The 25,295-nt window shown below is 39.2% G+C and overlaps 1 protein-coding gene across 4 annotated transcripts in view; it reads right to left on the reverse strand.

Annotated features, from left to right (window-relative positions):
• Positions 1 to 1,446: 1,446 nt before the first annotated feature.
• LOC118213465 (netrin receptor UNC5D-like) overlaps positions 1,447 to 25,295 on the reverse strand; it is a 111,659-nt gene continuing 87,810 nt past the window's right edge. For all 4 annotated transcript variants that reach the window (XM_035392473.1, XM_035392472.1, XM_035392470.1 and 1 more), the window contains 6 exons: positions 22,150 to 22,321; positions 19,889 to 20,116; positions 13,244 to 13,393; positions 11,748 to 11,912; positions 11,094 to 11,272; positions 1,447 to 9,141 (listed from right to left, as the gene is read on the reverse strand). In XM_035392473.1, coding sequence (XP_035248364.1) covers positions 8,955 to 9,141; positions 11,094 to 11,272; positions 11,748 to 11,912; positions 13,244 to 13,393; positions 19,889 to 20,116; positions 22,150 to 22,321 — 1,081 coding nt within the window. In that variant the 3' untranslated portion in view covers positions 1,447 to 8,954. The remainder of the gene's footprint in view (positions 9,142 to 11,093; positions 11,273 to 11,747; positions 11,913 to 13,243; positions 13,394 to 19,888; positions 20,117 to 22,149; positions 22,322 to 25,295) is intronic.

Genomic DNA, 25,295 nt, shown 5'->3' on the forward strand with positions numbered 1-25,295 from the left:
ATTTAATTTATCTGACGGAACAACAGGGTCAACCTAGATCACCTTTTTCTCAGACAAAATGATTAAAGGACTAAAAAAACAAGGCGTAGCCCGTTGAGTTGTCGTAAGGGAATGGTGCAAAGTCATCATGAAAATATTTGTGTGGATGGACCACTTAGACCAGGGGTTCTCAGCTCTGTTACACAACTCTTGGTGAGCCTCAGGGTACAATGTTCAATGTGTTTTTTCCCCCCCCTCTGTATTCAATTGATCGAGTGTGGTAGTTGATTTCAGTTAACTTACCCCACCTGGTTTTTTAGGTCAAAACCGATTGCTGATTTTAAAGTAAAAACCAAAACCAGTATACCTGCAGCTCACCAGGACCAGAGTTGAGAAACACTGACTTAGTCTCTGGCCAACATAAATCAACACAAATTACACAATTTTTTACAAAAAAAATAAAAAAAAATAAATAAAAAATAAAAATCTCTGTTAACTGGAATGTCATCTATTTGTATATTTGCGATTACACAATGTGTTCTTTTATTTGTAATTTGAATTGCCAGCACTAAACTGCTGGTGCCCCCAGTGAAAGCATACAAATGACTTTGCAGTATGCATGTACTGTAGATGCCAAGTAACTCCTAAAGACTGTTACAGCATTTCAATTACACTTGTTTGCAGGATTTGTGTGCTGTAATTGGTTATTTTCCTCATGTAATAAATGCACATGTATTAGCCACAATGTGCCTCAATGCAGATTGAAGATTGAATAAAGTATGTAGGACTCATAGCACAGGGGTAACTGTCAATGGTAAACAAATTTCATTCTTTAATAAAGAAAGCATTGACAAAGCTCCGATCCACACTGGACACCCCAGGGTAATATAGGAAAGGTATAAAAGCGTTTCATATGTTTCCCAAAACATAAAGTTGGATAGCAACTCTGTGATTAAATAATCTATACACTCACTGAGTTCAGTTTAACAATCGCACATTATATTTTCCGAAATAAAGTACAGTCTGGAAAATGGTGCTGCAAAATACACTGTTCTGACCTGAGCCTACTTTTCACTCTAAAGTTTATTTCAGTTTCTTGTAATCTAATGAAAATTATAATCTAAAAATCAGGGATGTTTGGAGCGCGGTATTTACAATTGTAAATGACATTTCTTTCCTCGGTCAGGAAAAATCTGATTGCTCACGTCTGACGTCTGACAAACTGAGGTGTATATCAGCTGCTGTAATTACTGTTCAAGGAAATAGGCAGGCGAGAGCGCAGAAGAGGTTGAGGCTTAGCAGATCAGCTTTAACCCCACCCCCCCTTCCTCTGCTGCATGAATGGAGAATGACTCATCCAGTTGCTGCAGATTATAACAGTTGGAGTGTTGGCAAAGTTTCCTGGCTGGTTTTTTCCGGATCAGGGCCACTAGGGTGTGTCTTATAATAATGAAATGGACAACAGCATTTTCCATAGGGTGTTTACTCCAAACTTACAAGATCATATACATTACACAGGAAATGTGAGACATTAGTGCTGCATGTTTCTTATTCTCCACCCCATTATGTAAGTACACAAAGATTTCTTTAGGGGACTGTGTGTAACACACAATTGAATTTGTTGTGATATAGTGTGATTAGCTACTTGTTGTTTTTCCTCTCCATTACATATTTATGTCATACAAGACCCCCCGGAAACAGCTAGCCAATGAATACTGAAATAGATAATAACAATAGTAATCAATCTGTAACCAACACACATACTTGGATTTGTGCAGATCATTTGACCCCTGACCTTTATGGCTACACTCTTAAAACACAAACCATTATATAGCAGCCTGCGATACCTGAGAGCATTGACTTGAAAACATGTTCAAAAACATGATTTAACCCCATTCAAATTTGGCTCCTTACAATTTTTAGATGTGTAATCAAACAATTCACATGTTGTAGTGCACACTCAGCTTTTATTTAAGGGCATTTATACATTTTGTTTCACTATGTAGAAATTACAGCACTTTTTATGAATAGCCCCCCCATTTCAAGGCGTCATAAGGTTTGAGACAAATGACCTCACAGGTGTTTCTGATTCGTCAGGTGTGTTCAATTGGTTCCTTCGTGCAGGTATAAGAGAGTTTTCAGTATCTCGTTTTGATTCCAGCCTTTTGATTGCCTTTGGAGTCTGTTATTGGCGTTTGTCAACATGAGGCTCAGTGCCAATGAAAGTCTATAATTTCATATTTTCCACTTCAAATATTTACTGTGACACATGTAATTGTCTTTTTTAAATTATTCACAGCATTCAGTGCAGTGAATCCCCAAACACAGTGTCCAGGTCTTGAACAGATAATATATGTGAAGAGACTTGATCTTAATCCATTTGGTCTTAGCAAAATAAATTCTGTAGGATTTAATTGAAGTATTTAACATTTCAGAAGGGAATAATAAGGTGGACTGCTAAACTGTCAAGCTAAGTTCTATGAACATAGCCAAAGGGCACAGGCAGGAATTAAAAGCAAATTTCACGCTGATATTATGAAGTATTTATTCACACAGAGGATTATAAATGCACAGAGTAACTCACAGGTTTTTTTATGTGGAGAGATAATTGCATGTTTTTAAACCAAATTCAGGTTAAGTGATCCGTTCTCTTCATGGTACTTTCCAGTATTCTTCTGTTGCTAAGGTGCCATTTTGGAACCAGTTCACTAAAACCAGTCAACAACTGACATTCTTATCTCAAAAGTAACACTTCGTGGAAAAGAGCTGCAGTCTGAGATTATTGCTTCACTGAACATGTTAAGCAGCTATGTTGGCTATCTAAACAATAAAACAATCACCTCTCCACAGATTCCAAACAGATAATTTCTTTTTTTGTAAAAATTGTCCAGCTGTGCTTAGGTAACAAGTAAATGTGACCTGGACATTTAATGATATATCACATTATCTAGGTATAAATTAGATTTAGTTATTGAGCATGAATTGGGACTACACTAAAAGTGACATGTTGTTAAAACAACAGACTGAACACCCACCACAACCCTCTTTAGCTATCCACCTGTAACGTGTATTGCTTTTATTTTTAATGCTGGTGGTATCAGACTAATAGTGTAGTACTGTATTGCACATTTTTCAATTGAGAATGCTATGAATGTTGGTTATGAATGTGGCTATTGTGCCCTCGGTGGTAGTACTGCACATTTGTATTCATGATGGTAACACTGATATTTTCCACTTTGTGAGCCACAAAGTACATATAAAAAATCATAATGCTCACCAGTTAAAAGCATTGGAACAACAGACAGGAGACAGCAGCTCTTCTCCATAGTCAAGAAAATTCATATAATAATATACCTGGGAGATACGGAGAGTTTTTGGGTATGTTTAGCAAAAACACAAGGATGAATATAAAGGAAAGATTTGTGTGTACAAATTCCTTATTTTCTAGAACTAATACACAAGCAAGGGTTTTAAAAAAAATCTATTTGAGATAATGAAGACCTTGCTAATACTCCTACATTAAGGAGGCAACCTCCACTCTTCCCATGCGCTTCACATGACTCTCATTATTAGTCTCTGCACTTTGCCCCCTCCCCCCTCCCTCTCTGCACAGCACACAGACTTCCTGTGTGTTCTGGATTGAATGGTATGCAGGGAGAGTGGGTGGCGGGGAGGCCACGGATGTGACATCTTACAAGTGTCTGAGTGAATGCAGTTGTCCAGGCAATGGAAGAGTATCAAAGAAAGCAGGCTGAATTTACATGGAAGTTGAGGAAGGGTGGGGACTCTGTCTCAACCGGTTTTGACCAGATTCTGAGCTGAGATCATTCCTTCTGACTGGGCTGCAGACAGTCAGGACATCTGGTGCACACAGCGTGTTACAGTACAGCGGCACAAATTGAGCTCAAAAGGGTCTGATTTTCTACAGAGAATTATCTATATGTGGATCCTTTATAGACAGTGGGCACTGTCAGTAAGGTACCCATATGAGTTCCAGTTCCACCACTTACATTTCAAGGCTTTTTTTATATATAGGAATGAAGTATGGACATTCTTACCTCTCTTTGAATGTGTGCTGATTTATTTATTTATCTGTTGAAAATGCAGAAACCAACACAGAGCCGGATTAACTAAATAACTGATAAAACATAACTGCAATCTGAGCAACTATATATTTTTTTTATTGACATTTAAGACTAGTATACAACAATAGACATAATACCGCCACCTTCTGGCCATAAATATACAGCACCTTGGAGGTTTGAAATTGTTGGACTGATTGAACTGGTGCTGGATAAAAACCAACTTAAAAGAACATACTCAGAAAATGTGTGGATATTTTCTCCTGTACATAGTATTAACAGGCTGTATATGAAGTTTACAAACTAAACTATGAAGATTCCAAAATGCCCATAATTTCAATCACAATATCTCTCAGTTCCCATGATAATGGCAAGGATGTGTCCATATACAGTATATGTCCATTGTCTTGTCTATTAACCCCATATGCACCGCATTCACAATTCACAGCAGCTATACTGTACAAGGCACAGAAATTGTGAATCCAAGGCAATGAGCAAAATACAAAAAAAAAAAAGGAGAAATACACTAAATCTTACAAAGAAGTATGTTACATTTGTTTCCCATTTTAAAAATGGTTGACTTATTCTTCCGAGTGTGTGCTTTGGTTTTGGACAAGAAAGATGTGCTGTCCTGTACCAAGCCAGAAGACAGACTTAGACGTGGTGAAGGAGCAGATTCATTTAGTTCATTCTACATTTCAAACCAGAGGCAGTCAGCAGCCCTTCCCACAGTGACTTGATTAGATATGTACAACAGCTGTATGTCCATAGGAACACAGTAATCCCTGACGCTCAGTGTCATGACTTTATGCATCTACACTACACAGATAGCAAACATACTGTATTACCATTTATGAGAATAGTTTTGCAGACTTTCTAGAATTATACAATCTTGCATGAGAAGTTGTCACAGAATGAATCAAAGTGAAACCATAGGCCATGGCCAATCTGCCAGATCCAACAGGAATTTGGAAGCAGTATGGGTATATTGAGATGCCAACCCTGCAAATAACCCTGTCAGCAACAGCACAAGGTGAGCTTCTTATTTTCTCTGATGCAAAGTATATTTTATGATGTCACATATTTTAAAATAAGCTATAATTTAGCTTGGCAGACAGCAAATGTTACACCAGCAGCTTTTCAAATATCCTACAAGCTGTCTCATCTCTCGAATGATTAGATTAGGACATGAGGAAAGGGGAAAAAAGTTTTGGTGTACACACTTATGCAATGACCAAGCATTTATAAAGAAATTAAAAACATATATCCTTAATATATTTCAAAAACATATGGTCCTGCCAGGAGTAGGACTGTAGAAGTGGGATTCAGTCTGACAGGGTTCCTTGAAATACTGCAGCATTTTTTCTTTCAAAAGTGTGGGGGTAAAACCTTCAAAATATGAAATCAAAATGTAAAATAATAAAACTGAAATCTTTTGAACCTGAGCAAAGTAAAAATTAGAATCATGCAACAATTAAAGCAAGCATCATTCTTAAATATCAAATTATATAAATATGATAAGATATAAAATCTTGTTTTTATTATCAAGAGATTAAAGAGCAGAAGTCATTTTTATTGTGCACACAAATTTAAAATGAAACCACATGCTACAATACAGCCAAATTAATTAGATTTTATTTGAACTATTTAATTTAGGGAATTGGAGTGCTGCATCTGATTGTCAATGCTGGTATTTGGCTGAAGGGAACACTTAAGAAAACAATACAGTAGTTATGGTCATTGAGTTATTCATTCTTTTTACTGGGAACTGACAATGAGTCAAAAGTTCAGACCATTTGATCCAGTGCAATTCAGTCATGTCATTATGCAGTGACTACAATTTATAACCAACATGGTCATAACAGCAATACAATGACTGCATGAGCATTCTAGATTTAATAGGCTGCATAATGGAAAGCCCAGCCAGTTTTCAGGATCAGTGATACAGAAAGATATGAAAAGTGAAAGATTTGCTTTTAAAAAGCATTATATATTAATACATGAATCTTATAATTTGGTGCTCTCTCTCACCTGTGGTGTTGTATAACCTGCAGGGTCTGTGATATTATTATTATTATTAATAATGAACATATCTCCTGCTGCCGTTTTGTTATTGGTCACATCTTAAATGCAAATGAAAGCACTTTCCAGAACTTTGTAAAGAGATTCAACTCTGAAGAAACATTCTTCTCAGAATGCAGAAATGGAGCAGAGAAAAACGGCAAAAGGAAACCTTTTGGTCTGCTAAATGGTAAAGGCTTTGGCGAGGCCTCTGCAAATGGATAACACTTTATTCAGATCAACATTGTTGAATTGTTTGCAAAATTATATTTATTCAGAGATAGTAGCTTGCAAGAAATATACGAGATATACAGAACCTCTTGAATACGATTACTAGGCTGGCTGTTACAAAAGACGCAGAAGGAACTCAAACTGAAATCACAAACCACCATATTTGTAGCTTTTTATCTTTTCTTTTTACAGCAACATGTCATTTTCACTGCTCACTGCAAAAGCTGTCAGGACCTTGAGGGGGGAACTGTGTGCTGTTATAATGGACATAATACTGGATGGGTCACATATAAGTTAATTAAAAGCTTAAAACATAAAAAGGACTGCATTTATATAGCGCTTTTATCCAAAGCACTTGACAATTGATGCCTCTCATTCACCAGAGCAATTAGGGGTTAGGTGTCTTGCTCAGGGACACTTTGACACACCCAGGGTGGGGGTTTGAACTGGCAACCCTCCGACTGCCAGACAACCATTCTTACCTCCTAAGATATGTCGCCCCTATATTTATATTCACATTGAATATAAAAGGCTTTGTCACTTGGATATGACCAACACTAAGCCAGTTCAGTTCAATGTAGTATTCACAGTACAGTAAGTTAGCTGACACCTTACTACAAAATAATTGCATCAATATAACTGAAGAACCTAAATGAAGTGTATCATCAATGAAAAATATATCCTAAAGCTGTGTGACATATTTCTCAATACCATTTCTCAATTTCTACCATACCAATTTATAAGTTCAAACCACTGCATGCCAACATACCTCCAATATTCTTGACAAAATGTCACGCTAATTTTGAAAATGTTTTTCAACAGTGAGGAGTGAACCTGGATTGACTTTTTTACGTTCACAGGTCATTGGCTGGACTCAAGGTTTGAGTGCTATTAATACAACTTTTGCTGTGCAAAAGTGACTCCCTGACAGTAAGTCCAACTGCTAAAGCAGTATAATTGCACTGTCTTTAGAAAACTACCCAACGACTCAAATATCTTCAAAATGGCCCTCAGTGGGCTCCTTCAAATTGCACACGCCAATAAGCACACAAATAAATTAAGTGAATAATTTGTTTAACATGGGTAGAAACATATCATGCCGCATCCCTGCAGACCTAGACTTTAGAATTTCCTCGCCAGCTTTGTCTTCCTTTAATTGCATCTGGTTCTGACTGCCAATCCATGTTCCTCCATTGTTTGCAAGACTGATCTGTGCAAATTTGCTGAGGCAGATAAGTGCCTCACACAGCTGGCTGGAGAGATCTTCTCTGCTGGTACCAAGTTACCGGCCAGTCTGCTTTCTACTTTGTTAAAAAGACTATTTTGGGATCCCACGACTCCTACTGCAATGCAGCCTGAAAATGTCTTTCGCATTTTCAAACAGTTTATACACTGTTTTCTGAGATTTGATCCTTATTTAATAGACTATAAACATACGGCATATGTAAACATTTGATGGGGATGTGTGGCTGCTCTCAGCTTTGATTGAAACATCTGTGTAATAGAGCATAGAGCAGAGGTAGGCAAAGAGGGCTGTATCTGTGTCTGGTTTTCATGCCTTCTGACTTCAATTATTTAATTAGCCATAACATTTCTTGATAAGTCCATGAATGTCAGCCGAAGACTGTTCTTGTGTCCCTATATGAAACGTTTTACTGTGATCAAATTTTTGAATGAGCTGGTGTTTGTGTATTGAGCTAATTAGCTCATTTAGCCAGGTTAATTGGTGGAAACACAAACCTGCATACACACTGGCCATCCAGGACCGAAATTGCCCACCCCTAGTATTGAGTGATGGCTCATATTGGATTATATGAGACAGTACTACAACACCAGTAGGACATTATAGTGTGAAAAACATGCAACGAATAAAATCTAACCGCATCAATCCTTTTATATCTTATCCCACTTTCCCTGGGAGACTACACTGAGACATTTCCAATATGGCTATGCAAATAGGGCCCAAAATTTGTAACAAGGCATATTTTTCTTTATTATTATTAGTATTAAGGCAATATCAAAATCAGAAAAAAACAATATTCAGTCAAATCAATCGGATTTAAAGCAATTTAGTTGAGGAAACAATGAAAATAAAGAAAAAAAGAATCTTTATGCTTTTGTATATGAGAAGGCGGTAGAGTCTTCGCTTCTGTTGTTGTCGCTTGGCAACACCCCATTCCTGTAATGATGCAGACCAGAGCCGAGTCTCTTTGGCAGCTTCAAAGGGGCATGTCTAAAATGTGCAGCCGCTGAGTTTTCATTCGATTTGACGGTCGATGAACATACTTTTCTAATTATATTGGCTTGTGTGTTTAGCTTGATTGAAAATGTTAGGTTTCTCTCTGTGTACACATTCCCTCCACCCCCCTCCCTTATCAAAGAACAGGAGGAGGAAGCATTCTTTGATGCACCGCAGCCTGTGGATTTGGTTTCCCACCACTGCTGTCAACACCACCCCGCACACCTTGATTACCTGGACTGGAACTTCTGTGTGAAGTATTAGTCCGACACCTCTGTACTCTCTCTACCTGTGCTGATCCCCCGCTAGTCGTAGCTTGAACTCTTTCCTCTGTTCTCTGGCTGCTTTGATTCTGTCCTCTGTTAAGTGAAGTCGGAGCTAGCTTCATCTGTGCTGTTGCCATTCGCTGGGCTTTTGGAGTGGACTTTGCCGATTTCTTCCAACGCACTGGCTAGTGAGTCCAGATCCCCGTTGTCTTGGTGACGGGCTTCCCAGAGGTTCAGTATCACTGCTGAGGGACTCTGCTGCTTGGCAAAATAGGACAGGTTCCTGCACAGCCAAAAAAAAGGGCAACTTCAGCTCAACTGTCACAAAAGGCACGGGTCACCAGTGTTAGATTTTCTAAATGTAGAGAGAACATAATCATTGCATGCTCAATGCCCTGGCAAATACTCAGGCAGATATCACATGACAGAATTGTGTTTTGAATAATAGTGAGATAAATATACAACAATAAAACATTTCTTCAGAACCACGATAACAGTAGGTAGTATTAGTACTCATATCCAGCAGAGGGCAGTTTTACACTATCATATATATTTAGCCAAGTCACACATATTGTTTCCTTATTTATTTCTAAAGCACCTTCAGAGCCAAGGAAATGAATTCTAAATCTGCTTAACAAGGCTGAGACACTCATTATGTGAAAGCAGCAGGTTCGACTTGGTTGAAATCTGCTATAAATCCCTGCAATCCAAAAAAAACGAGTGCATAGTACTGAGAGTGATACACATTATCCACTGCCACAAAACCAACAGGAGAGAATAATGGAGAAATGCTGACATTCCTTCCCCACCTCCCCTTTTCTGTTAATCCTATGTCAGCTCTCATAACTGAATGCTTTGGGGGGGGGGGGGTTCTTGAAATGCCCAGATGAAATATAGCAGCCACACCAAATGGGGTTTGGTTCAAATTTATGAAAGAGGAGGGGGCAATTACATTCTCTTGCTCTTTCATTTTTCCTCCCTCCCACCAATGATATAAACTGCAAGCTTCCATAAAAAAGGGAATCCCACAATGCAATGCTCCATGTGAAGAAAGGATTCCATTCAATTCCGTTTTAGTTTGTTCCTTTTCTGTCCTCCCTTTCAGAGCACCTGTTAAGATAATTTGTTGTATGTCACAAATTCAGTCGCTAGATAGCTCACTTGAGGGAAGAGAGCAAGGAAAAGGAATGTATTAAAGTGGATACGAATTCACATTCAGATTGCATGGAGCCTTAACTGGATGAGCCATCCAAGCAGCCCCCATTATGATGCTTCTCTCAATGAAAGTTAAACGTCATACAGTCGCAAACACAACAGGTTAAGGCCTGAGTCATGTTGTAATCTAGAAAATGAATTTACAGTACATATTCACTGTTCCGCATGTCTCTCCCAAGTAAGCTGCATGAGCAATGCTAGTCTGCAAAATCTCAAAATTCCTTCAGTTAAAGATGACTTGATTGCTTGTTCAAAACTGATCATGAAAAAACAGGGGCCCCATAACTAAAATTCACACATAATAAAACCAAGCTCATAGATGTATAGATGTTAAGATCTATAATTAAATCTACACTGTAGCACTGACGGACAGCATCCACAAGGAATGCATCATTGACCATGAATTATGACAGGAGATATGACTGCAGTATTATCCTAGATAAAGTGAACCCTGCTCTGCTGCTGTCCTGAAGTTCTATGATTGCAAGTTAAGAGCTTGCTCCTGGAGGATATCAAAAGGTCCCCTTAGCTTAAAGTCTGGACAAAGCTTGATATGCTGGTTATTTCCAATACAATATATTCAGTGGTACCTGTTGTATACAGTATATACAGTATTTACATATGCCCAAAGTGAAAGGGCACCCTTTTGGTTTCTCCAGTCACCTGTTCTGTAACAGTGATATTTGCAGTATCATTGCACTATTACTTCATTCATCCCCAAAGGCCAGTTTCATTGTAGGCCAGGAGAGATAGAAAATACAAACAGGATTTACAACATACAATTCAATCTTTACGATGCAATAGCACCTGGTGCATCTCATCTTTATATATACAAAATTATTCTATAAATGAGTCAAATCCATAAAAGTGAGTCTATTTTCACCTCAAAGTTTTCGGGGTTCCAAACAACCTCAATAACCGGTTGTATCTTGAAGGTTCAATATTGAAAATATTTAGAAATTTGATGAACACTCTGTAAACCTTTGGGTAAACTCTTCAAAACAAGCAGTGGGGTCTCACCTCTCAATGTGAAGCTTCTGTGCCAAAAGCTGCCAGTCCTTGCCTTTGGCATTGGCAGTGTCAAAGGTTGCACAGATCCTCTGGCGAATGGAGAGGGGAATTTTGAAGGCCTTGGGGCCGTACAGAGATGTGACAGAGCAATCCATCTGAGTAACGGATGGGACTGACTCCTTTTGCCTCTGGGAAACAAAGTGAGGCTAATATGAACTGTGCTGAGAATCCCATGCGTACTCAAGACCTTACACAGTTACACAATTTACAGTCCACAAGAAAATAACTCACGTTGAATAGTGGTACACTGAATAATTTTCACGTACAACATACTATTGTAGAACATATAGATGAATGGTACATGTATAGCACATGGAAAATATAATGAATAAATATTACTTCTTCATAAGGGAAAATATGTTCTGTTGGAATATGAAAACTCATATCTATTACCTTTCCCTTACATTTTCCAGAATCTGTTACAAATCTTTGACTATGGCAACAGCACTCAACCAACACATTAAGCATTAATAAAGCTCCTTTGAAGACAGGGTGCCCTATCAGATATGTAATACTAATAGAAATTCTATAAAGTAATGAAGCCAGTACATCCTGCCAATAATGTTCACTGCAAAGATTCACTGAAATACACTAAGGCCTCACCTCTGCAATGGATGTGAAGATCTGTAGGATTTGCTCATGACCTTTGACCTGCCGTACACTGATCTTGCAGGAGAGCTGGGTTGTGGCAGGACTATATCGCTCCAAGCAGAAGGCACAGTGCAGGGGCTTCTGGTTGCTGCACCACACTTGAGAAAAGGAGAATTCCTATGGAGGTTGCAGGGGGAGTGAGGTGGACAGCCAAACCTGAATGAACACAGCTTTAAAAAAAAAAAAAAAAACCTAACAAATTCTTTGCAAAAATGATACCCCTTCACTCTATGCTTTGGGCAAAGCCAAAACAAACAAGCGCACACAATGAAAAAGCCAAAATGGGAGTGTTTGAGGTTGCAGGTATAAAAAGAAGTTTCCAGAAACTGCTGTCACAGAGAAGCATTTCAGTCTTCTGAAGCGCATTCATCCTTAGAAAGCTGAGCTTCATTGATATTCTGGATTATAAATACAGGATATTTCTGCTCTTGGTGACTACTGTTAGTCACAGGGTGAATGTAACACACTGCTGGGACTAGTGAGGGAAAGAGATGGATTGCCTTAAATGACTAATTTATGAAGGTCAAGATGCATGTATTTCATTGACTGGTAATTAATCTCTACGCAGGTGACCCGTTCTGCCAGCTAAAGGGGATCCGGTGAAAAGATGTGCATGAACACCAGAATGGCTGAAGTCACCTAACGTGACACACCACCGACAATGGAGCTGTAAGAAAACATTTGCAAATTAGGAAGCTTTTCATGCTCATTAAAGGCTGGTTAATAATCTGTTGTCTGACAGTTGTTCGACAGAAATCATTTGCCTGATTAAGAACGTGGTTGCGGTCATTCGTGAAAATCACTCCAAGAGTCCACCAACCTAAGCCTCCGAGGCTGAGGCAACCTTGGTGCAGCAAACACAAATCACTCAATATGATATAAGGACGAGCACTGCTGTCTGAACCGAATTCTGACCAAAGACATGGATTTAACAAGACTGCAATCTTACTGGAAGCCCCATTCACCTTTAACAGTCACATCCATCATGGACCATATTAAACAGTCTCCCTCAATCCCTTCTTTGTGAGAATTGGATTGCCACACAAGTAGACACAATGTACATTCAATATTTTTTGAAAAATTAAAAGAATTTAATGAAATACCACCCTTTAATACTTAACTATCTAGGCACTGTGAAAAAGGAATGTCTTTGCCAGGTACCTGGGTTTCCTTACATGGTGTATGGAAGCTCAAAGATTTAGTGTACGGTTACGGTAAATAATCTAAGAAAAAAGGGTATACCTCTTGTTTTCTGAAGGGACTTCAGAAAAAATGTTTCCACGGTTACTAAAGCCTGCACAGTGAAATGTGCATTTTTTCACTGGGCACTGATTTGTGGGATCAAGGGAGACATGCAGCATAACTTCCTTTCCTGTGGAACTGAATCCCTTTCCATTAAATTTTATTTGGTGTAAGTACTGGAGAGGTGCTCACATACTGTACTGTACCTGACAGGTGGTGAAAGGCTTTATGTTCCACAGAAACTGTGGGATGTCCTGGATGGAGACTTGGAGGCTGGAGGTGTTCGCTTTAAAAAGTAATGTCTTCTGCTCCTCCAGGAGTTGTCCGCCCTTGCCCTTCTCCATAGCAACCACCCTCTGCAGATTCAGAGACACAGGGCTCTCTTACACTCGGCGCAAAGCGGAGCCAAGCGCAGCGCAAGTGTCTTTGCTAGTTTCAGACCAATGCAGTTATTTTCCCGTCCAGCGCCCACGTTGTTTAAATAGCAAATGTACTTGCACCCATCTGAGCGCCCATGGGTGTGTTGGTCTTAAAATGAGGTGTGGTCAGGCACATTGTTGGCGCATTGCTATCTTGAGGCAGCGGAAAGCAATTGCGCGATTGACCAACAAAAACCTGGTCTTAAGTCAATGGCGCAGTATTTTACTGTTATTTCCTCTGCAGAGAAGCGTTCTTTCCTGCTACTTGGCAAATCCACCATTATAATAACAATCCGCCAAGGTGCAAGTGGCACCTGGCTTTTAAAGGGAATGGGAGATGACACTCTGATTGGTTTATTTCATGTTACACCCAAAACACACCTATGATTAATTAAGAGACGAAGTACAACCCCTTTGAACCATGCGCCTTACTTTGCGCTCAGATTATCCGCCGTTAAACTAGCAAAAGTGGATTTGGACACGCCCCAAAATGCACTTGCACCATGCGCTTTAGACTGTGCGCTTCGATCGTTAAAATACAGCCCAGTTACATTGATTCCCCCAAAAGGCTACCGAGTGGACAGCTATGATTGTGACTGTACGAGCATTTACAAAACACTGGTGAATCCAGCCCTTACTCTTTAATGGAGCTAAACTTATAGGCAAAACCAAACTTAGATGGTAGATATACTGCAATTTATCCCATTATTTAAAAACTGGGGTAAAATATAAAAATGTATAAACACATTATAGCTAATAGGCAAGGCACAGGTTCTCAAATTTTAAATAAAAAATTAAGTATAAATCATCATACAGAACATAGGAACTTTCACAGTAATGTATGAAGAGGAGTAGGCCTAGTAAAAGCAAACAGAAGGCCTTTTTATCTTCACTCTCCAGTATTCATTCATCTTTTAGTATTGTTCATTGGTTCTCAGGGGGAAATGCATAAGCCATTTTCCCTGTCCTTCCAATCAGAGAAAATTGTGAGGAAATGGACAGAGGCTGGGATTACAAAGATTCATTCTGAAATGGGTTGTTGGGGTAGCAAAATAGAAAATAAAGATACAAGCAGCATGCCTAAATGAAATTTCTTTTGTTTTTCCAAGGTGGCTTGGGGAAATTGAATTTCAGCCAACCCTGGAGAGGGGCCATTTTGCCATGCACATCCCTCTTAGCTTGGTACCTTCCCTGATGTTTAAAAACCAAACTTAAATCAGGTGATCCTAAATTCAAACACCTGCGGTCATAAAGAAAAATCAACCTCTGTTGGGATTCATTGTTTGTCCCTAAACACAACAGCTGCAGCCACCATTTTCCCATTTTCAGTTGTTTGGTGCCAACCACAATATTGAAACAAGAATGAATTGATCTAAGGATAAAGATTTAATTTCTTTCCAGATTTAGGGAATGCACTGGTTCATGGTGGAAAAGACAGCCATTTTTAGTTGTGCGCTTCAATGACTGGCTCTAGTATTTTTAAGGGGACATGGCATATTGAGACCCGAGTGTACAAGTATACTTTTAACAGACCCATTTGCAGTTCACAATTCATATCCCACGAGAAGATGCACGTTAAAAAAAAAAAAAAAACTCATTACAAAACATGAATGCCTGTTATACATGTGATGAGCTGAGAAAACTACAAAGCACCCAGAAAGAATATCGTGTTGTGCAGTTGAGCGTCAGAACAGGAAGAATCAAATACAGGTTTTCCCATATTCCAAACAAATGAAGACCTTTTAATATGAACCAGCAATGTATATGGCTTTAAGCACTAAGAATGGTCTGGAATTGGCTGAATTCTTACTATGTATTTAAAATGAGGTTAGAAGAAAATTACATGGTTAATCTCTGCTGTGTAAAGAGACATAGGTCTGATCACAAGTATGAGTTCTTGTAACGTTTAAGGCAATTAGCCACATAGCTATTCACCTCTTCCAGCTAGCTAAAAGAATATGCATAACAAAAAAACACCTATAAATCTCTGGTTGTGCAGTTCGCCGTCAGGAAATAGTTGTAGTCTTGTTTGTAACAGCCCATATCCTTTACAAGTCAGTCTTGTCTTCTTGCCGCTGGCTGAACAGCAGAATTAACAAGTTCTCAGAAAGAAAATAAAAAAAAGAAAAAAATAAAAAAACCCATTTAGGTTCTAGATACCTACATACCTATTGTGAGGGAGTGGGGGTTTTGGGAGACCAACCGCGACTGAACAGGGGGGTTCTTTAAGCTATTCACCAAAGGTAGAATAACCACAAAGTCTCGAGACAAGGACAGCGGAAAAATAACGGAAAGGAAAACACTCCTAAAGGGAGAGTATCCCAAAGAAAAGCTCAAAACAACCCACGTACTGGGTAAAAAACTAAAACTTCAGTATGAACTTTCTGAAAATAAAACTGCCTGAGCAGAAAACGGAGCAACTCAAAGAAAAGAGTTTAGGTTGTGGCACTAACTTGTTACCAACAACCTATTAGCTAAAGACTGTTGTGCTAATTTTATAGCCACAACAATCCAATACTGCAACTCTCAATCCTATACCTTTACCTCGCTTGATAGATTACCGGCTCTCGTGCAACGTAAGTGACACTGAAGCAAAGCTTATCGGCTTGCTCGAGGTTTAAATAGAACGCCAACAGGTGCAAATTGTAAAAAGAAATTTGCATGTGTATAATTCAATCAACAAAATGAGAACTCAATGGCCGTAATAACTAAAGAAAAGGCGCATAAATAAACCAATGGCCGTAATAACTGAAGAAAAGGCGCAGAAGGAAAAGAAATGGTGGTATCAGCCAAAACCATGACACCTATACTACATTACATTGCTTGTTGGCATCTATCAACTTAAATTTTCTTTGGTATGAATGCTTGGTATCTTAACCAGTAATGTTTGGGACAAAGACATATATTTTTTAATTCTCTCTGTACTATTTTTTATTTATTAGAAAACAATTCATGTGTGGTTAAAGTGCAGTTTCTAAGCTTTTATTTAAGGATATTTTTATACATGTTTTACCATGTAGAAATTACAGCAATTTTTATACATGCCCCCCATTTCACACCACCACAATATTTGGGATATATTAATGTTATGTAAATGAAAGTAGTCCTGTTTAGTACTTTGTCACATATCCTCTGCATGTAATAACTGCTTGAAGCCTGTGACCCATAGACATCATCAGGTACTGAGTTATCTCTGGTGATGCTCTGCCAGGCTTGTACTGCAGGCACCTTTAACTTGGATGGACCACCACCCAATACATTTGGGGGCATTTGGTAGAACTTGAGCAGATAAGAGGATTCTGGAGACTTCAAAAATCATTTTGCCACCATCAGCAGTTACACTATCACTGAAGACAAGTGAGCTAGTACCTATCACAGCCATACATTCCAAAACCATAACAGCCCCACCACTGTTTTTCACAGATGAGAGGGGGTGCTTTGGATCTTGGGAAGTGCCATTTGGCCTCCACACTTCGCTCTTGCCATCACTCTGATACAAAGGAATTGTGGTCTCATCTGCCCACAAAACCTTTTTGCAGAACTCTGCAGGCTCCTTTAGGTACTTTGTAGCAACTGTAACCTGGCTATTCCGTTTTTGCAGTTCACTAGAGGTTTGCGTCTTGCAGTGTAGCCTCTGTAGTTCTGTCCATTCTGCAGACAGTAGTCACTGATACATACATACCAGCCTTCTGAATAGTATTTCTGATCTGTTAGACAGAGTGTTTGGGGATTCATTATGGTGATAATTCTTCATTCATCAACTTGAGGTCCTTAGCCTGCCAGGCCCTTTACGATTACTGCGCCCACCAATGCTATATTTCTTCTTAATGATGTTCCAAAAAGATGACTATACTATGCCTAAGGTTTGGTCTATGTCTCTTTTTTTCTCATTTCTTAGCCTCATAATGGCTTCCTTGGCTTTTACTGGCATAACTTTTTCTATGTCTTTGTTGTTTTAAAGTTTACTCATTTTATTATTCTATCCTTTATGTATCTGTGTCCTTTTATATGTTTTGTTTGTTGAAATTCTTTTCTGGGAAGTACTTTGTACTTTTTAAATGTGCTATACAAATACATGACTTGACTTGACTAACTCTGTTAACAAATGTCGACAAACACCAATAACAGACTTCAAAGGCAATAAATAGTCTAGAATCAAGACTAGGTACTGAAAACTGCAGGAAGCAATTGAACACATCTGACTAATCAGAAACACATGTGAAGCCATTTGTCCCAAACATTACGGTGCCCTGAAATGGGAGGACTATATAAAAAGTATGTATAAAAAGTGCTGTTATTTCTACGTGGTGAAACCAAACTTCATTACCCTTTAATAAAAGCTGCAAATCTGCACTTTAACCACATGTGTATTCCGTGAAAGTCTGATTGCGAATCTAAAATTGTGGAGTACAGAGCCAAATCCAAAAAAATATGTCTTTGTTTGAAACATTACATTACAGGCATTTAGCAGACGCTCTTATCCAGAGCGACTTACACAACTTTTTTTTTACATAGCATTTTACATTGTATCCATTTATACAGCTGGATATATACTGAAGCAATGCAGGTTAAGTACCTTGCTCAAGGGTACAACAGCAGTGTCCTTACCCGGGAATCGAACCTGCGACCTTTCGGTTACAAGCCCAGTTCCTTACCCACTGTGCTACACTCCGTGCTACATTACTGAGCTCACTGTATAAGTCAAGCCACTGATGGCTAGGCCACTTTGTTTAGTCATCTACCCATGACCGGAGGAGAGCGAGTACAGGTCTGGTAAAGGTTAATATGGGTCTCTGTATCCAGAGAAGCTACCACAACATTGCTACATTTGCAGCAATGGGAAGACACAGCAAGGACAGAGATATTGGACAACTGTCAGCTAATTCATAGAGAGTAGAGCAACCCACAGAATGGTATATGAAGATGTATGGGAGAGAAGAGAGGGATAAATATGTCTGAATCAAACCCACTTGCAGGAGAGGTAAGACTCAGAGACCATTCTAAAGTCACAGGTGAACAAACTATGTTCTTAGAAACTTACTCACACAATAACAATAACAAAAATAACAAGAACGCATTTGTCTCCATGACACACTATTAATTTGGCCTCAGCCACCTCACAGTAGGACAACAACAGCTCAAAAACAACAGCAAACATGAAAGCAGAGGGAAGCAACAGGGAGCCGGAATCCAATGTTTTCATCAGAGGCAAAGTCCACGCTGTGTGATCAGCTCTGCTGTTGATTACTGTGGATAAAGCAGACCTGAGGGCTTGATCAGAGCTGACTCACCATGAAGCACTCCAGCACATGAATATGGAACGGCCTGGGGTGAGGACCCAGCTCCTGCTTTCAGCACTGCTCTGTTTTCACATAATTATACTTCAGAAATATATGCACTTATTTTCTTCAATAACTTTTCTGATTTTTGGTCAGTTAAAAGTTTTCAAATTTTCACTATTGTTTTCCTCAATTCCGCAATACCCAGTCCGCCCTAGTCTGTAGTGTGTTTCTGTATAATCTTAGAGAACATTCACTACAATCTAAGGGCACTTTAGGGAACTGATCATAATGCCACAGTGGGTGGTACTGCTGCTGTTCCCTTGAGCAAGGTGCTTTACCATAATGCATATAGGAAACAACCAGTTGAGTCAATAAATGAATAAAATGTCAGCAATTTAGCATGCCCAGGAAGAGAATTTATTATGAAAAGATATAGTAAAATTCCACTTTGATTTTTTAGTTGCTTGTGTTCTACAAATTTCATGTGTACAATACCAGCTGCTTGACCACCTACTGATCACCACATAATGAAAGCAGTTCAGGAAAAAAAGGCATATCATGTAATGCTTTGGATACTTCCCCCTGGAAATTGAATCACTCTGCTTGTCACACACAATACAATGCTAAATCACATTTAATGAATGGCAAAATTATTCAATTAAGCACAAGATGAAAGGAAGCAACCTTGCAGCCCCTTTTCCTGTTGTAATCTAAAATCCCCTTGCCATGTAATTGCCATTAAATGTTCTGCGTATTTGCATGACTGGCCCAGATAATCTTCTCTGGGGCACAATAACAACAGTCCTCACGTGAGCTGTCTTAAAGCAACTTAGTGTCTATGTACGTGTTGAACCCCACCTGTTGCCATTGGAACTATGGTGTAAGTACATGCTAATGTAAAAGCAAGCTGCAAACCCTCAGGCATCTAGAACACCCTTCAAAAGCAGGCATGTAATTATTTCACTGGTCTGGGATGAGAGAGAGAATAATGAATAAATAGTGACCATTCTTGCTTCAGTGGTTAACAGTCCGTACATGATTCCCAATGGACGGTAAAATCTGTCCAAAACAGTGAAGAAAGAGCTCTTTTTTTTTGATGTCAAAGCACAACACATTGTAAAAAGGCATGTCTGAAAGCCCGATTTAGCACCTGGAAGGCGTTGGGGGTATCGTCTACACAGTACACCCGCAGGCTGTAGTCCATGGAGTTGGCACCAGTGCTCCCAAACACAGCCAGCTTTAACCTCTTCACAGCACCCTCGGTAAAGGGCTCCCCAACCAGAGCGTAGCAGCCAGGTCGGTCCAGTAGCAGGTGGCAACTGTGGGAGTCCATCAGGCAGTAACAGGAAGTGGTCTCATCCTCCACTGACATCACATCCTGCAAGATACATTACCACACATGCTGTGTAAGGAAATATCTGAAAGATTATTCCAAACATAAGGAAGAGTGGTTGTACTCATGACACAAGTTACCTTGTGTTCTGGAGTTGTCTGCTTAATGCTTTTATTTCAGATACTCACATAGGTATAACTGTCTCCTGGCTTGTATGAAAGAGAATGTTAGTATTAGATGGTGGGTGTGAATGAAGGTAAAGACCAAGTCACACTGTAGAATTACAACTTCAGAGGACTGACTTGGTGCTGAGAGTCAATGCGATTCAAAGCTGGGATGTTTAATTCAGAGGCCAGTGGCAGCATCAGCCTGAGTCATTAGTACTAGCACAGTAGACAGGATTTCTTTATTGTAAAACTCCTTTAGCAGCTGAAGAAAAATAGTCAAGCACCAATGCACAAGATTCGAAGCAAATAAACTCAATTTAAAAAAAAAGTCATTTATGTTTTTTTCCAGAAGAAACTGCTATGACATCCCTAGTCATTCATTCCTTAAAAGACTCATTATTTCAAAGTACCTGCAGGATTCATGTTGGCTTTTCCCATTTTGCGAGAGAGATATTATCCCATGAGCCTGCACCTGCAACTTGGCTATTCCTTTGAAGAGAACAAGCTTTAGGGAGCTTGCTGTCATCACAGCACAGCATCCCTGGGGTTACTTCACCCCTGCCTTGATGATGTTAATCAAATATCGAATTCAGACACAAAGTGCATACATTTCCTTTAAATTTTCTTTTGAATTAACAAAGGTAACTGTGTTAGCTAATGGGAGAGGCCATGTCTTTAAAAGAAAAACATAAAACTTTTAGTTTTAGCCAAATATCTCCCTACTGACTTTATGTAGAGGCTGGCTGGATTTATTTGCCCGAGCAGTACACACCATATGTGCGAGATAGCAGGTGAGATTTTTGAAAATATTAAGAGATATGCAACTGCAGCATAGTGCTGCTGTGTTTTTGTGCTCTGGGCAACAGGAGAGCAACCTCCAGACATGATACGAATCTCTGCCACAGCTTCTTTTCAGCTTATGGTGCATGCATAGGTCCCTGCCCCCTAGGTGTAATTACCGTACCCAGGACTTGCTTCGCAGCTTAAATCGGTTGTAAAAACATTACTGGGACAGGAAGCAAGGCCCAGAGGTTTGGATGAATTAGACCACAGGATACCACGCCAAGTTCCAAGGCTTATCATAAAAACATGGGGGGAAAATGACTGAACAGATAACAGATTCGGATACATAAGCTGTAGGTCTGCTTCTGAAATGAGCCCTATATCTCACCATTGCTGCGCATTCCTAGAGGTTATTAAATGTGCTAAGAAAATGTGTCTCTACCCGGGTAATAATTCTACTGACATACATAAACCTGAAGTCATTTAATACTATCCAAAAAACTAACATTTCAGTGATTTTCCACTGGTTTCCCTCTTTGTGTCTGTGTTCATTTGTCCCTGCCTTACCTAATCCACTGGATACACGTTTTCTGTCATTACCCCCATCTGACAAGCATGCGCCATGTGCCCTGCTGTCACACGCTGTGAGGCTTTCATTTCTCGCAGTGTCATCTTGTTGCGGCTGAGCGGAAGCAGGACTGTTTTCTCCTAAGCTTCTCGTAAAGTCCCTCAGCCCCTCACTATGAGTGTGGGAAAGTGTCCACTAGTCAAGTCCCTGTTTTCAGGCTTTGCACACAGAGCTCAAACTAACACTGACACTGGAATGAAGCACATAGTACACCACAGTAGGCTGAATGGAAGAATGAGGAGGGATGGATTAGACCTGTTTATTGAAATACATTGAATACCAATACATAGGACTAAACCAACATATGGGCAACACAAAAAAAAACAAAATGCACAAAACTTTTCAAGATGCACAATCATACAATTATGTCCAATACTTCTGTGATCCCATACAATCCCAAATTATCTGGTGTAAGAAACCGATTCAGGCATAAAGTGTATTGAATTAAATGAATTTTAGCACTTCTGCCAGAGCAATAGTAAAAGATGACATGATCTTACCTCCCACTTCTTTTCGCATGTTAGTCTCTTGAGCCGTATGCTCCAGTTTTCCGCGTTGGCCTCAGCACAGTGGGCTATCGTCATGGCAACCGGGCAGGAAAGGTCAAGCCCAGGTGGGCCATAAGTTACTGCTGGGCTGAGTAGTATTTCACAGCCTTCATTGGTCTGAGCACTGAAAACACAGACACTTGAAGTGAAAGTGCTGCAGGGGGGATCCTATGTAATAAGCAGAGAGATGTTATCCGGCAAGTGCTCTTTGATAAAAATGACAACAGATTTAAAGGACATACAGTGCCACTTAAAGTAATAGATGTTACTTCTTCGCCGAGGTTGTACTAAGCACAACAACTAACATCTAGAGACTGCTGGAGAGTGAAGGGAGGATTAGAGGCACAAGCTAGGGACACATTTCTTGTAAGCTGTCGACAATGGAACTGCAAGTCTGATGGACAATGCCAATGAACCAAAAAGCTATCCATCCATTTACTTTGGCAGCTTTCATTCCAATAACACAGTTTGAGGTGTTCTAAAAACATCCATCATGACCATGGCCAACAACTGTAACTGTCACTTTTAAATCAAATGAAACTACTTTCACAGATCTTCACCCATTAAAGATCTTTGTTCACACACGAACACCAAGGTGAATTTTGTAGGGTAAAAAATTGCAAAGCTTAAGCTGGCATGCTGTAATGTATGTTATTTCCTACTGCACTTGCTAAGTGTTACTCACGGATATTTATATTTGACTACAAAATCGATTCTCCATTAGAGACATGCAGTTCCCTTTCACACAAATAAACTTCTCAGTAGAGTTTTGACAGGATCACACAAAGAAAACTAGGGATTGAATAGCCTGTTAACAATAGGGAATAGTGCCGGAGACAGGTTAAGAAAGCTTGCAAGTGTGTCTGAGACAGATTTCTACTGAGTGAAGACATTATTAGTTTTATATGCTACTCAAAAACAGGTCAACTCAAACTCAAACTCAAACAACATAATGACCCCTCATCTGCTCCAAAGCATTCATATTCAACTTGATCTTGAAGCAGAAGCCTTGCACCTACTGTCCAACATGTTGTTCCAGTAGCAATCTGCTGCTCAGTGGAGGTCTCCCATGCAATTCCTATCGTGCTGAGCTGTGCTTAGCTTCAGCCATTTGGTAAGACAGTATAAGAAAGTGGTATGGCTACTGGCCAAAATGTAAGTAAAACTCTTTCGGCCTGAAGCCAAATTACTGTATCAAATTGATTTCTATTCTGCCATAGTGAGTACTGTCCAATTTAGATGGTCTGGTTGAGGAAGAAGAATGGATTCAATTCGCCATAAGCCTCTATAGCTGTCAAAGATAGACCATGATTGACAGCTTTCTGCTTCACATCCCCAGAAGCACTATAGACGGGTGCTGGGAGTAAACAGTATTATGCCTATCAGGGAAAAACAGCAGTCCAAAGGTATAGGCTGACTGAGATTAAGCTTTGCACAGACTGTCCATTTCTGAACTGCTTAAGCTTCACGACTTATCCAACACACAGCATTCAAGCTATGTCTACCAGAGAAGCGTCTGAATGTTTTTTCATTCTTATTTAATATATATTTTTTTTCTTTAATCCAGGGTATACAACTGAATGTTTCTTCATTTGATATCAGGTGACAGTAAATGGAGTTTGCCCTTGTCAAACACTACCCCCATTATTTTATAAACATACGTGTATCTATGGAAGAAAGGAAGATTACCATTGTTCTGCACTTTATTTCTTCAAATAGCAAATAGTATGAAAAAAAAAACTGAAAAGGACCATGCATGCTTGTGGTTCCACTTTATTCTAAATCATCCTAACACCAGTGGTAGGCATAGTATAACTACTGTGCATGTTCTCAACAGCGCATATTTCTTACAACTGTAAAACTGTATTTTAAAAAAAAGTATTTGTATAAGTGTTGCATTCTATTACAACATACGATTAAGCCCCTATAGACAATTTTTTTAAAGTTCATGCAATTTTTCCCACAATCATAGTATGAATTTCAAACATTCAGAGGTCATCATTCTAATATTGAAAAAAGTTTCATTTCATTTCATTCAATTGTGAAAGTTATACAGCAATGATAGATACAAATACGCCCTCAATGTATGCACAATGCCTTCAGAAAGTATTCACCTTGAGCCTCCTAGACCCAGAGTCAATACTATGTAGATCGAACTTTGGCATCAATTATAGTTCCGATCTCTGACAGTGATGGTGGACACCAATTTTCAGTTCATACCACAGAATATCAATGAGGGCTTCAGCTCAGCTATTCCAGAATACTGACAGTCTTGTCTTTAATCCATAACTCTATAGATTTTGCCATGTGCTTCAGGTCATTGCTATGCTGGAATGTGAATCTTGGCCAGATTAATCTTGGTCCGATTGCATGCTGACTGATACAGGTTTTGCTCAAGGATTTGATTGATTTGAAGGCTCAAAGGCATTTTGATTATTACAGAAATTCCATAGAGCAATTTTCACAGGATATTTTAAATGAATGAAGGAAACAAAAGTGCTCTGAACAAAGAGTCCTTTCAGGATTGTGTCTGCTGTTCTTGGGTGCCTTAAGCACATCCAAATGAATGGTACTGGATGGTTAGGGAACTGAGCTAATACTTACACGGTTGTTGGTTCGATTCCCAGGAAATGCACTGCTGATATACCTCAGATCGAGGTACTTAACCTCAATTGCTTCAGTAAATATACAGCTGTATACATGGATGTAAAACAATGTAAGCTCTGTAAACTGCTCTAGATAAGCGTCTTTGGCTAATACCTAAAATAATTCTTATGTGAAGCAGCCAAAAAATCTCAAAGCAAATTAAATCTGCTCATGCTTTGAACAGTTTCAAGAAACAGTTGAAAAATTGGGGAATCAGGGAATTAAGGATAGCTTTTAATGCATATCTTTGTATTGTATTTTAATTTATTAAATAAACTCAATAAATCAGCCAGATGTCCCATGGCCATTGCAACAGTACTCTATATAACATACATTGACGTATTTAAAATAGTCTCAAGCAGAAAGGCAATACAGTAGGTGTCATTGGGATACTCTATTCATAAGAGATCTACTCTGTAACAGACTGTCATACAGTTTGTAATAGGTGTGTA

This window comes from Anguilla anguilla, chromosome 14 (assembly GCF_013347855.1).
Source record: "Anguilla anguilla isolate fAngAng1 chromosome 14, fAngAng1.pri, whole genome shotgun sequence".
Classification (NCBI taxonomy): Eukaryota; Metazoa; Chordata; class Actinopteri; order Anguilliformes; family Anguillidae; genus Anguilla; species Anguilla anguilla.